Raw genomic sequence first — 14,605 nt, forward strand, 5'->3', positions numbered from 1 at the left:
TTTTTCAAATTACTACCATCACTAATTAAATTATAATTAGTAACGAACAAATATATAAGAAAAAAAAATTAGGCGCTAAAAACAACTAATGAAATCTTCTAACAATACGACTGTTTCACATTTAGCAGAATAAGTTATACTGCTGCTGTCCAGAAGAAACATTCTCCCTTTATTAATTGATTATCATGTTATTGCATTAAATAATTTTTTCCCTATTGACTGATAATAAATGAATCAAAAATCTTTTTCTAAACTATATTGCGGGAAGAGAAAATTTTCTAAGTGACTTACATATTGAATAGACTTATGGGTGCAAGATGGAAAGGAAAGGATGCAAAAGCGAAAGCTCTTGCAGAACCCATGTCAGATATCATTTCAGCACTTCAATCTTCTCTAACCGCATCTGAATGCAAGGGGTCGATTTCTGGACATCGGGTTCTTTTTGAAGCAGATACGGAGCAGTCTGAGCTTCTGAACCGTGCATGTTTTGGTCAAGTCATTATAACCAGCCAGTAGGATATGCAATGGTATGAGCTAAATTTGCATGAAGCTTTTTACTTGTCGTATACATTGAAGTGTTTGAAAATCGCGGGAGATGAGGGTAGTGTGAAAAGTAAAGAAGAGTTGTGGGATTTCATGGTTTCAGAAGTTGAAATATCTAAGAATGAATAATTGGGTAGTGAAGTCAGGATCCCAATATGGCGTGGATTATGTTGCATATCGCCACCATCCAGCTTTCGTCCATTCAGAATATGTTGTTCTTGTCCTGTCCGAAAGAAATGGTAGCTCGAATGAACGTTTGAGGTTGTAGTCTGATATACACGGAACCGTTCGACTTTGTGGTGGGGTTGCCAAGACATTACTGGTTTTACATGTTCTCGGAATCAAAGAGATCGACTCTCCTGTACGTTTGAAGGATTATGATATAGAAGCTTCGTACAATCTCTACACGGATACCGGAGCAAACCCGTGAAAAGAAAACAGTTGATAAATCATCTATAGTGCAACTATGGCTCAATAGCTAACTTTACCAGTTTTTGATATTCGAAATACCACGTGTATAACAAATTGACAATCAAGAAACGGATTCTTCAGAGACATAGATAAAATGCAAAACTCAATCACAGTTTGCCTGAAAGGAACATAAATTATACAGAACAGATTCAGTAACACCGTGCTGGGTCTCCGGTGTTTAACATTTAACATTTCTTGTATGCTAAGATATTTATAAGGTGATAAAAAAATAGTCTATCAAATACCTAAAACAACGATCTCAATTCTCAAATGTCAACTGGCAAAAGGTTGGGGGATATTGTTCTGCATCACTGCATGTCATACTTCGTTAAGGCGTTCGAGTTCCTTTTCCCAATTGATGCCAAACATCTGACGACCAAATGGTACAACTAAGTTGTAGCGAAACACCTGTTTGTTGCGCGATAGAATACTGGTCAGCACATCTAGAAGTAAATAAGAACAAATGTATAATATCGGATATGAATACATTTTAAGTCTGCACAAAGTATGAAACCTCTAACCTTGTTATTGATTGCATTCATTTGAACCTTCAGAACCTCTGAGCACTCTGTCCATTTGGCATTATTCCCGTTGATGTTGTACGCCCATGCCTTCTTTAAGGCTGAGCGCCATTCGGCAGCATCACTCCTTATCTGTTTGTTGAGTTCAACCCATTCTGGTGCACACCCATTCTTTGAAAGAATTCGATACAGTGTGTCTTCACTAGGGTCTGCATGAGGATTGGTATTAAGATCCAAAGGTTTTCCCTTGCCTGCTAGGTTCTCGAAATGGCCTTCCTCCATGGATTGCCATATTCTTTGCTCAACAACGTTGATTATATCAGTTTCTGATCTGCACAAATGATAAAAGATTTCAGATGAAAAATGTCAGTCTCAAGAATGTCATCCAATAGATTAGTCATCACAAATGAAATGTATCACACAGATACCATAAACAAGTCACTGGAAGAAAACGTACATCAAGTACACACAAAATGTCAAACTAGTTGCTAGTTTCTACGAAGTTGAAAAGAAAAATGAATAAATACAGAAATTTATTTGGAAAAATTGTAGGTTCAGTTTGGGGGGGGGGGGGGGGGGGAGATGCCTGCACTGCAATACCAAGGAATGCCATAACAACCAATATTTTTCCACAAAAACCACGTTATTCTTTCTTCCTACATTATAACCAACAGAGAGGAGGGGGAAACCCGCCAAACACACCAACCTTCCTGCTTCACTGCAACCTTTAATTTACCAAACACATCCAAAGTTGGGAAAGATGAAATAGGGGGAGAAGAGAACTTGCAGTGGAGGAAGAGAGAAGCTCATAAACAGGAGCAAGAAAGAAAAAAGAGCTCACAGCTAGCAAAGTTAATAGAGAAAGGTCCTTTTTCTCATCACTGGAGGAGTTTCACAACCCATTAAGGGGAGATGTCAAGCACTCATCTGTAAGACACATCTTTTGTCGCTGTCTTTGGCTGTCTCCAGTATAATATTATGGAGTCGTCTAGATAGCTCAAGAAATAAATTGCAAGAAACTATGCAAAGTAGCTGGATAGGTGTACACAATTGCAAACACGAATAAATATAGTAAGTAGACTTTCCTAAACTAAAAAGCCATTTCTTTTTGCATCAAGAAATAAAATCCTATCATGATTTCCAAATGATGCTATACAAATTTGGGGAAACCAAATTTGATATAATATCGTACATTATTACATACAAGTAGTTTATGTTATTCAATGGAACACCAAAAGCTAGTTATAAATTGCAATAATAAATAATCATGCTTAAGCCCTTAAATCATACTAAAACTCAGTCCTCAAAGATGATAGCTCCCCTCAAACAAAGATTAATATCTGTTAGAGTATATAACATATCCTGGGGCTTCAACCATCAGCTTAAGCTTTTGGTTGAGTTGGTCCCTTGACATGGTATCAGAAGCCAATGTGACAAAAGGTCACGGGTTCGAATCTCAACCACCCCTCATTCAAAGTGGAATATTAAGCACCATGTATGAGGAGAACATGTGTTGCATCCACACTTCTAGCCCAAAGGGCTCTCGTGTGAGGGGGCGTGTTAGAGTATATAACATATCCTGGGGCTTCAACCATCAGCTTAAGCTTTTGGTTGAGTTGGTTCCTTGACAATATCATTAATAATTCAACCATACATCAATAAACTAAACTCTCACACACTTAGAATAACCTCTTCAACATATAGATCTCACCTTCAATAGTGATCGCCCTATACAGATGAACTCTTAGGTTTCTCTTTTCCTTGTATTAGCCTTCTCTCAATAATTCTAATGTTGTTTTAGCCTCCTTATATAAGATTATAATCTACAACGCATTAGAATAAACCTAGATTTTGCTCTCCAAGAAAAGCCTAAGACAGAAAACTCATATTTTATCCTGCATCAGAGTGCTTGGACGAGCACTATGGTTTGATTATTCACCGGAAGCTTTGTGTGTTTGTGCTTCGTTCAAAGCACCTCCCTTCCTTCTTCTTGCCTTGTTCAAGGCATGAACCATGGTCCTTGTGAACCTTTTGGCCTTGTTCAAGGCACTCATCTTAATCTCAAGGAGTGATCAAATCCTCAATCATCCATATTTCCTTGCACACTCATCCTCCTTCTCCAAAGTGCAAGACAAGGCATGGAATAAAGTCATCTCCTACAGAATGAGGTTTGGGACTTGACATAACAAATCCTACTAAAATTCAGTCCAGATAGGCCGCAAGACAACTAAAATCAGCATAAAAAGCAGTACGCAAACAATATTGACATTCAAATTGAACTAGCACTAGTGCGAGAACAAAAAAAAGGAAGCGAAGGCAATAAAGCGAAACCTGACATTGTTGCGTTGGCCGCGAAGTTCAGGAGGGAGTTTACGATCATTAGCAGCGTCAATTACAGCAGATAATCGATCAATAAAACTATTCTTCTTGATTTTCCGATTCGTAGATGAAGGATAATCAATTGTCTCAGACGATGATGATGATGATGATGATGAGAACCGCCTAATTCTAGTACTCGAAATCAGAATTCCATGGCAATTAATATCAATTATCCTGGAATATGGTGAAGCTGCAAGCATGGCTTTGCGAGACGCCATCGCCATAGCTGCAGCTGCAGAACTCTTTCCTTCTCTTTGTCAAATCTCAACCATTAAGTACACGCGGTTCTTTGTGGTTTGGTAATTTAGACGGTGACCGTTGACGTGTAGCGTAACTGTACGTCGGGCTTTTTGATTTTGAACAATTTATGCCAAAGTTGAACTCGTCCATGTCATTGCCTCATTGGTAATATTTTGAGTATTAAAATTTTGAATTCATATATTTTTTTTGAGTAAAAATTTTGAATTCATATAGTAATATAGGTAAAATTAAGACTATATTCAAAATGTCAAGTTTTCTATAACATAAAATTGTTGATAATATTATTTATTTTTTCACTCTCCTACAAAATTTTACTTTTTAATATAAAGAAAATCGATGATCAATTATCCGCACATCTATTTGTGTTTTTTTAATTACTGAATTACAATTTTGTATGGATCATAAAGAAATATTTTCAACATGATCCTAAAATAATAAAATTAGTATATTGGGCATTATTTAGAACGAAAATTTAAAAGAATACACATTTCAACATTGATAATAATCAATATATAATGGACTATAAATTTACCCCCTTTTTATTTGTCATCATTAATTTCATTATATTAGCAATTTTTATGACATTTTCAATTTTACTCTCGCTTAAAAAATTACTCATATAATTTTTCTCAATTTATTTATCAAACTCAACGCTTCAACGTAAACGCAATCCATGTTATGAACACAATTTAAAATTAGTTTCCAACAAAATTTCATAAAAAATATAAAAGTAAAAAAAATTTATTTTTTTGAAGGGTCAAGTCGGCACAAATGAACCATCTTGAAATTTCTGTATTAGGAGGAAAACAAAAGGATAGCACAATTGATTTTTTAGGCAAAGGAATGGGAGAGGTTAAGAATGAATCATAACCAGGTCCTTGCAGTAGAAAGTAGTACATACACCAACTAAGAAAAACCCAATTCTTCAATACATATTCTTTACCACCAAATAACCGACAATTCATTGTTCAACTCGAAAATTTACAAAGCCTCGAAAAAGAAACAGCTCCCCAAGCATTCAACACTAGAAGAACGCCTCAAATTATCGAATATTCAACTTCAACACTAGAAGAACGCCCCAAATAAACGAATATTCAACATCAGTAGGAGGGACTACAATATAAGAGAAAACATTGTGAACTTTCATTAGGCATGTCTTCCACCCACCACCGTTCTCTCTGCCCTCGAAAATTTCATAGCAGACCAGCATCCTTGAGAGCGGCTTCAAAGTCTTCATCACTTTCAAATGAAGGAACCTGCATGAGGACATATACAACCCACATTTTCAACATGATGGATCAAACCACGACTAACGAAACGATTTCCACTTTCATAATTTTTTTATGAAATTATTATGTGACAAGGAAGTATTAGACATTTCAAAGGAACACAATTATCAACAACATACGAAGGCATGCGAGACTCTCGTATTTGTAATTTCGATTTAGTTCATCTACCGCCAAAAAAGTAGAAAATATACTTGTTCCCATAAATCACAAGCAGCCAAGCCAAACAAAAGATAGTGACTCATGAACTGAACTCGTAAATGAAACAACGATACTGAAGAGCATTCTTTTGTTTAGTTGATCAACTACCAAAAGTAGTCAATATACTTGTTCCCATATATCCCAAGCCAAACAAAAGATCGTAAATCATAACTCAACTTGTAATCATCAACCCACAATCATTCCTCAAAGTATCGTCAATAATTTACTTAACAGACCAAGTTACTGAAACTCAACTAAGGGTTAAAGGATCTGAGTCTCCGACACACAATCTTTATACATTATTGACAATCTGATAAGGGATTGTCAAATAAGTGTCTAGATGGTTTAGCACTAATCCAACTCTTAGCGGATTATAAAAAGGTTTCTTCTTCTATCCAAATATGTGTATTGTGGGAAGGAGTAAATATATACTCCCTCTATATGGACTACTCAATACAAGTGTCATTAGAGGCGCAAGGCAATGTCATGTTTTTCAAAAAGTGTAGTTTTCAATGTAAAAAAGATTGTCAAAAATCCCAAAGTGTGAGCCCCAAAAGGGTAATTAATACTCATTGTGACTGGATTCTTAAAATATGTGTTCCTTAAAAACACGCAGTGGCCGATTTCTTGTAAAAAATGTCAAAAACATTATTAAAATCACCTCCAAATGCTATAGGAACGCAAAATTGTGATTTTGTACTCATTTCTCAAATCGAAGTCACTTAAAAGCAAGCGGCAATGTCAATTCTCTCAAAAAAATGTTGTCTTCAGAGTCAAAAACGACGTCAAAAGGGAAGCCAAAGTACTCATTTTGACCATCTTTTCAAAATAATGATCCCTAACGGACACATAACTTGAATAATGGCATCTTTAATGTAAAAAAGTTGTTAAAGATAGCTTCAAAATGCGTGTTCCAATAGAAGGCATATTGGCGGCATCCATTTTTCCATAAAAATTTGATTCCAAAATATAAATTGTCGTAAAAAGTTGCATCAGTTACATGTTGTAAATCACCCAGACCAAAAATAGCAAGGTTCATGTAAAGGATGGACGAATTTTAAATTATTGAAAGGAGAAACCATTTATGGAAGGTTGTTTTATCCTTGGACCATTTTTGTGAAGTTTACCAATATCTACCTCCCAGTTTTTTCATAAAATTGAAAACGGAAATATCAATTAAGCAAAACATCACCCAACACTTTTGAGTCCGGAAAAGAGATGTGCCATTACCTCAACGACTTTAGCTCCAAAATGATTCTCAATCTTCCCCATAATCATTTCGTCTCTATCGTCACTAATCAAATTAAATACAGCACCTGTAATATACAAAAAAGATAAAAGTCAAAAGCTGCAAAGGTAGGTCAATGCTATGTACCAGTTGTAGCTTTCTATCAACATCCATAAAAAGTTTCACAGCATCTAAAGAAGCACATCAGACTTATAAAGCATCAGTATAGAAACATGCAATTTGACTACCAGCCACAGCAGCAAATACACACACAAACACAAACGATTTCATGCTCATTGCAACCAGAAAAACTATCCATCATTTTCACCTAACTTCTATGTCCTAAAAAGTACGAAGGGGAACTATCATAACTTACTATCTTTGGCATCCACATCAATGAATTCTATAATAACCAAAATAATGATTGGAGATGATCCTAAACACTACCCTAAAAGTAAACACAACATTGGAAGTAAAAGTAGACAATTTGCCATATGGAAAGAATTATTCGATACAAATGTCCCTTCGAGCAATGAGATTCAAAAGTACATAATCAGACGAACTAAATTACTCAGAAACGCAGAGGCATGAAGCTTGATTGTGTATGATACAAATTGCAATAATCTAGCACATTGTCACATGAATCACTAATCTCCTTGCAAATCGTGAATCGAAAAAGGCGAATTATGGTCGATTTTGGGCTATTCTTGGGCAAACTTTTAGGCTATTCTTGGGCAAAATTGAACGAATCACAAATTCAAAATGCGAATTAGCTAGCAAATCATGTTAAACTGGTCTAGCATTAAAAACATTTGAAACAAGGATATAGGGGCACAAAAAAAGTATCAAACATATGTATCAAGTAAATGTTGGTCTACAACAAAAACAATCACCAACATATTTATGGACTTTGAAAGAAATACTACTCTCAGTCCCATCTCACAAACCCTTCAAACACGCTCTTCTCTTCTCCTCTGCTTTGAAATGTGTCCATTGTCTACTGCCAAGATGCATTATAGATTATTAAGAACCATAAACCTGAAAGCTCAGACATACTTCACTTAAAGATACATCCTGATAGGAGTTTTGTTCAGCACAAATAAAGAGCTGTTTCATTATTGGCAACTCATAACGGAAGCAAGATGGTCCACAAAGGTAACCATTAGAGAGAAAGAGCAAGAACAATGAGCAAGAGAGAGAAAGTGTGTTGAGAGAGAGGGGGGAAGGGAGAGGGGGATATATAGAGGGAGTGGAGAGAGAGACGAGGAGAGAGGAAGAGACCAGATAGAGAACATAGAGCAGAGATGAAAGAACAAAGAATATTGCAAGAAAAATTTTATTTGGAAGAGTATATTTATCTGCGTAACCTTACAATATTAGTGATAATATAACTGATCATCTAAATCCACAAATCAAGACAAGCAAATATGAAATTTATTAATGAATTTTGACGATAAGATAATTGTCCATGTGGAGGACCACCGGAACGACCTAAATCTTTTTCGATAAAGACTATAGCATTGTTGTTGTCATAATAAGATAACTGACAACAAATCCAAAATAGAAGGAACTCAACTAGTACCAAGCATAAACTAGATTCCTCCAAACACCTTTTTTAGGGTGCCACACCAGGAAAGTCGGGGGCAGTGTCGCGAAAAACAGCTATAAATGAATAATAACGAAAATCTCGGCCATGCAGAGTGATTTTTTGGGAAAAAAATCACATACGGGGAGTTTTGAATTTATAATTACATTTTTGTGGGTGAAGTACTATTATTATGCAATAATATGCCCAAAGCTATAATAATTTATAGGTGCACTATATGATGTACTTTTAGTGGACAATTAATTAATTAACTTATTAGTTCATTATTTTGGTCATCGATAATAATTATATTTTGAAAATTCATGCACCGTTATATAACGAAATTTAACATCATGGCAGCCGGCAACTCTGAAACAAATACATAGCAGCCATTATATAACGTAAACGAGTTTTTATTTCATGGCCATCAATCATAGACTTATTAAATACTGTTGTGTCATGCTCTAGTCTCTACATCACTAAATACAGCAATTAAAAATCACAGTGCACAATAGCACACTGAAAAAAAAGTTAAAGCTTCTAAAAAATCTGCCAAGTTAAGAAATTACCTTTCCGACCAAAACGTCCTGCTCGTCCGACTCTATGCAAATAAACCTCATAATCAGGCTCTGTCCTAGCATCATATTTCACCGGGAGGTCATAATTAACAACTAAATTAACCTGCACAGAATAAAAATATATGTCACGTTGTGTGTAGATCCAAAGACAAGAGAAGATATATGCATACAACATCCATCACCTGTGACTGGTCGAAACCCCTAGCAAGAAGATCTGTTGATATAAGCACTTTAGTCAAACCATCTTTGAACTCTTTCACTATTTTGTCTCTGTCATCATGGGTAAGAGCACCCTGAATGGTAGTCACTTCATAACCTAAATCGGTAAGTGCCCTATGAAGATAGCCTGCACTATTTCTTGTGCGTACAAATATTATGGTCTGGCCCAACTTTTGACCTAACTCCAAAATTTTTTCTCCAACGACTTTGATTTTTGCCAATTCATCAGGGCAGTGAACCTTATACTGCTTTACAGACTCTAATGATAGTTCTTCCTTCTTGACAAATAGTTGGTTGTAATTATGAATTGTCCTTTCAACAAAAGACTTCACCCTTTCACTAAAGGTGGCAGAAAATAGCAAAACCTGGACAAAGAAAAAAATAAGAAAAAGGAAATTGCCCCCAAGGTACATAGAAATTAGTACATGGTATAACAGAACACCAGTTTTCGCATCAATTTTCCATGAAAAAGTCAACAACGCAAAGTAGCAGCCTCATATGATGCACAACCCAGAACAACAGAATAACTAACGCACAGCCAGCACAATACAATAAATAACTGGCTTGGAATATATTCATTCATCAATTATAGCTATGCCCAAAAGGGAGACTAGGCAGAGGAGAGGATCATCCCCCAAAGGAATCTTGTTAAAGTCAATATTAGAAAATTGAAGCCATAGAAGTTTCCAAACCTATTTCTCCCCCTCTCCACAAGTGCGGCAATCAAAAATTTAATTATGAACAGACCACACTGTCATTCAATTAAAATACTACAATAACTGCAAAAGGTGAATTAACAGCTAAAAAAGAAACATCGAACACAAGCTAAAGCTGAATATCAACCTGGCAATTAGGTGCAATTTTCTTGATATCATTCATAATCCTAAGAGAATCATCCCTGAAGCCATCCTGAAAAGGCAGCAAACAGATTATCCACAACATTAAAGCATGAATGTGACATTCAACTCAAGAGTCCAACAAAATTTCTCACTCGCATACACGAGATTATACTAAATTCAATCAAAAATCTGAAAAAAAAACTTTGAAAACATGACACCGTTCCACATATTAAAATATATTTAATAAATTTTCATAACAAGACATTACAAATGAAAAGTTATGTTAAATGTTCAAGCAACTTAATTTTCTAGTGGCCAATCAACTTCTTATTAACCAATCATATCATAACAAACAATTCTGAGTTTAACAGAATGCATAAACAAAACATGGAAGGCAAAATCATTTCTTGACTTGGATAAAGAAGATTACATCATGTAACACCAAAGTTGAACCGCCAAAAAAAACCAAAAAAAACTAACAGCAGTAGTTTACCAGATAGAAGATTAAACAATAAAAAGTGCAATCTATTACAAAGAACATTGATGCGGATGCAAATGGGTTAAAGTGAGATCTTCAAGATACATTAAAAAGGATCTCATAGCAGAGTCCAACGTATATTTTATAGTGCAATCTTAGTATGTCAATGGATGCAACTTTGCGAAAAGGCTGAAATGGATTTGAACACATGGCACATTTTAAACTCACATAAAATTTAGCAACAGAAACTGTTCACCATCAACAAAAGCAAATGGTTAACCATAAAAGGTGGAGCCAGTTGCAATTGGTCCCAGCTAGACCTTTCAAGCTATGAGTTAAAAACTTTTGGTGGCACAACTCAGAGCACAATCCTTGAGTTATTTTGAGCTCATTTCAGAATGTACCTTACAGAGATGCAGACTTGAAGCCACCTGGACTAAAATTAGTTGCAGGCTTGCAGCAACATATTTAATTGGTATCACATAGTCTTTTGGGAAGGAGGCTGTTTGAGTAATTAGCCAGCTTATATTTTGGTATGTGTAAGAATGGGACATAGCAAAGATGTTGGCATACCTGTCCTAGCAGCTTCAACACCTAAGGTTAGTTCCACATCATTACAGCACATTTTTGTCGTTGGAAATTCATTTCTTAATTATTTGGAAAGTGAATTCAAGAGATAAGTTTATGCCCTTTTAGATGAGACAGGCTCAAGAAAACTATCCAGTCATTTGTTAACAAAAACAGCTAGAACTAGTTCCTTGAGTGCATTTTGGTATGGTTTCTAAGCTTTAATTTCCGAGTACACAGGCTCACAAAACGGAACGGGGGGGGGGGGGGGGGGGGGGGGAATACCTATTATGCTCAATATCTCAGATTAATTAAACACAAATTATTCTAGAATATAGCAGTGTAGTAATGCCTATTTGAAAGCCTTACACCACAATGTTATTCTAATCAGTATAGTTTCCCATTAATATAATTTTTCTTATCAAAAAAAAAAACAAATAGAAAGGTTAAGAGAACTGTGAGTTACCTCAGCTAACATGTGATCAGCTTCATCAAAAACAAGGATCTTCATGTTAACCAAAGACAATTTCTTAAATGAAATCCACTTCTTAATCGTACCAGGTGTCCCAATGATCACTTGAGCTGTAACAGGTGCCCGCTTGTTTATTGGAGTATGAGATGGATTGTCCAAGTTTTCTGGAACTGCTCTCTCAGCACTTATACCAGTATATGTTCCCATCTTCTGTAGCACCTCCAAGTTCTATCTCCATCATAACAATTAACAAAGTCAAAAGAGAAAAATTGTGTCTCGGTTTCAATCAAGTTTTCTAACGAACATGATATGCCAAGGCCATAATACGAGTCTATTTTGTAGAGCTTATTTCAGGAAAAATAAATAGAAATAAGTTTAAAAGATAAGGGAAAATAATTTTAGAAGTAGACCAAAGGGAAAATAAATTCAAATAAGGGAAAATGAAATTGAAGGATACTAAGTTATGGTGAATTCTCCTTATATATTTATATTTCACAGAAAAAAAAACTAAAAACAGAGCCAATAAATTAAGATAAGGTCTATAAATCTTAAATAAGGTCAATTAAGAGCTAATAAGTTGAGATAAACTATATAGAATGGAGCCTAAAATAAGATTCCAAATGCCTCCATGCACATGAACCTCTCTTTTGTTTCTTGTTTCTTGCAAACTATGAGTAATAAAAGATTAAAGAATTCTTCTCCTGCTGCTAGAGTTGAACCCATCATCAAAAAAAAAAAAAAAAAAAAAAAGTTGGGAGACAATGCCTATAGCTTTCTGGTTTTTTATCTTGAAACTTCAAAAATTGTCCAAAAAATGAGAGGATATAATTATAATTCTACTGAGTTTATTCATTCAGCTAATTTAAGTGATATGGGCGCCACACAAAACTCAAAATGTAACCATTTTAATCATCTTCATCACGGTTTTCACTATAATAATGAATAATGCCTAGAAAGCCATAATCCGCAGAAAATTAATCCAAACAACAAGGAAAATCAACAAGTGAAGCTAACCTGAATGGCTAATTCTCTGGTAGGGCAAATACAAAGAGCTTGGGGAGCTTGTAACTTTGGATCAACACGACTCAACATTCCCAGATTAAAACAGGTTGTTTTCCCAGATCCATTATGGGCTTGAGCAATTAAATTCTTATAAGGAGGTGTTAAAATCATAGGCAAAGTGATCGCTTGAATTTTACTAGGTCGTTCAAACCGCATCACTACGTACAAACCTTTAAGTAAATCCTCCGATAGATTCAAATCTTCAAACCTCTTAGCCGATGTATAAGGCGTATCTGTAACCTAATTCACAATAAAATCCAATCCAAAACCCTAATTTCAATCAAGTACAAAAAATCCAAATTCAAATATTTAGTTTCAGATATAATAGTAATTAAGATTAATACCGCTTGGATGCTAGTATCATCAGGATCATCCAATTCTTTTCGCTCGTTGATTGAGAGCTGATCGACGGGGAGTTCATCATCGACTTCGTCTCCCCATGAACGCTTAATCTCTGGAGGTTTGAGCTCTGGAGGAATGGAAGTCGATGAGGAAGTTTCTGTTTGATTTGACTCGTTTGTGGTAGGGATTACAGTGGTTTCTGTAGAGTCCGCCATTGATGAGGTTTCTGTAGAGTTGAGACAGTGAAAATAATTACTTGTAGAAAGCAGTGTTTCAGAACATTAAGGGGGTGTATGGTATGTGGGATTATAAAATGGGAATGGAAATTAAATTCTCACTTTTATAAAATTTTATGTTTAGAAGGTGGGTTTGGGATTTGAACTGGGGATTAAGAATGTGATTATGAGTAATGAATTTCTAAGGTTTTATTATTTAGGGGTTAAATAATTAAAGATGGAATTGGATTTGAGATTTAAAAGAATTTTATATTCTTATTTATAAAAAATTTTATAATTTTTTTATTTTTAATGGGAATAAAATTGTAAATTTATATTTTATTTTTTAGTACTTATTTATAATTTCGTACTTACTTTCATTAACATACCAAATAAGAAATTGGGAGTATATTATATAAATTCCCAACACTCAAAATTTAATCTCAATCCCAATCTTACATTCTTATTATCCTCAATTTTTCAAAAAGTCAAGAACTACAAGTGCATAATTTTGCGTAATTAAAACGCTAAAGTAGGGCTAAAATGGGAATTGTATGGGTCGATTCTAAATGGGTTGGAAATCAACAAAATAAAATTTCACCATACCATATTTTAAATGTAAATTATCAATAGTACCTTAAATTTTTGCAATTATTATTGGTATTTCTAATTTTTTCGATTATTAATGGTATCCTTAATTTTTTTTCGGTTATCGATGGTACCCTCGTGTTATTGAGCGTTTTACAACCGTAACCTTTTCTAATTTTTTCCGTCCAAAATCATTAATTTTTTTCTTTTATTTTTCATTTTAAAACTTTAACACGAATGTACCATTGATAATCGAAAAAATTTAAGGATATTATTGATAAAGTACAAAAACTTGGGAATAACAATGATAATTTTCCTATTTGAAATCATAAATAGATATATTGAGGATATAAAATACAAACTAAAAATAAATTAAACTAAATAACTAATTAGTTACGATTACTAAATAGATAAAAAAAATAAAAAAACTTAATTTTTTAAAGCCCTAATTTCCAAGAGAACTAAAAGCGTTTACCTAATTTACCTAAAAAGAAAAACAAATAAAAAACCCTAATTTCTAAAAGGAAAAATTATCATGAATAATACAATTTTTTGTTTATTTTCCTACAATAATACAAACTTTTGATTAACCATAAATAATACCAACTTAATGGTATTTCCCTACAATATACCTAACATGTTAAAATCAAATTATAGGAGATTATATGGCAAAAAAAATTTAGTAAATTAGTTGATAAACTAAAGTTAGTATTATTATGGAAAAAAATTCCCCTAAGTTGGTATTATTCGAATAATCAAAAATTGGTATT

General features: G+C 34.4%; 2 protein-coding genes and 1 pseudogene across 2 annotated transcripts; 1 reads left to right on the plus strand and 2 right to left on the minus strand.

The window, feature by feature from the left end:
* Positions 1-256: 256 nt before the first annotated feature.
* Positions 257-1,025, plus strand: LOC130812745 (tRNA-splicing endonuclease subunit Sen2-1-like; annotated as a pseudogene).
* Positions 1,026-1,105: 80 nt separating this feature from the next.
* On the minus strand, positions 1,106-4,291 carry LOC130812746 (uncharacterized). Its single transcript, XM_057678323.1, has 3 exons — positions 3,867-4,291; positions 1,536-1,866; positions 1,106-1,422 (listed from the first exon to the last, which is right to left on the minus strand). The coding sequence occupies exons 1-3, from the start codon at positions 4,136-4,138 to the stop codon at positions 1,333-1,335; spliced, it is 693 nt and encodes a 230-aa protein (XP_057534306.1). The 5' UTR covers positions 4,139-4,291; the 3' UTR covers positions 1,106-1,332.
* A 646-nt stretch (positions 4,292-4,937) lies between these two features.
* Positions 4,938-13,469, minus strand: LOC130812747 (DEAD-box ATP-dependent RNA helicase 38). Its single transcript, XM_057678324.1, has 8 exons — positions 13,035-13,469; positions 12,643-12,930; positions 11,623-11,856; positions 10,116-10,181; positions 9,236-9,637; positions 9,045-9,156; positions 6,893-6,978; positions 4,938-5,431 (listed from the first exon to the last, which is right to left on the minus strand). Exons 1-8 carry the CDS (start codon positions 13,245-13,247, stop codon positions 5,369-5,371), a joined length of 1,464 nt encoding a protein of 487 aa, XP_057534307.1. The 5' UTR covers positions 13,248-13,469; the 3' UTR covers positions 4,938-5,368.
* Between the last annotated feature and the right edge of the window lie 1,136 nt (positions 13,470-14,605).

This window comes from Amaranthus tricolor, chromosome 5, assembly GCF_026212465.1.
Source record: "Amaranthus tricolor cultivar Red isolate AtriRed21 chromosome 5, ASM2621246v1, whole genome shotgun sequence".
In the NCBI taxonomy this organism is placed as follows: domain Eukaryota; kingdom Viridiplantae; phylum Streptophyta; class Magnoliopsida; order Caryophyllales; family Amaranthaceae; genus Amaranthus; species Amaranthus tricolor.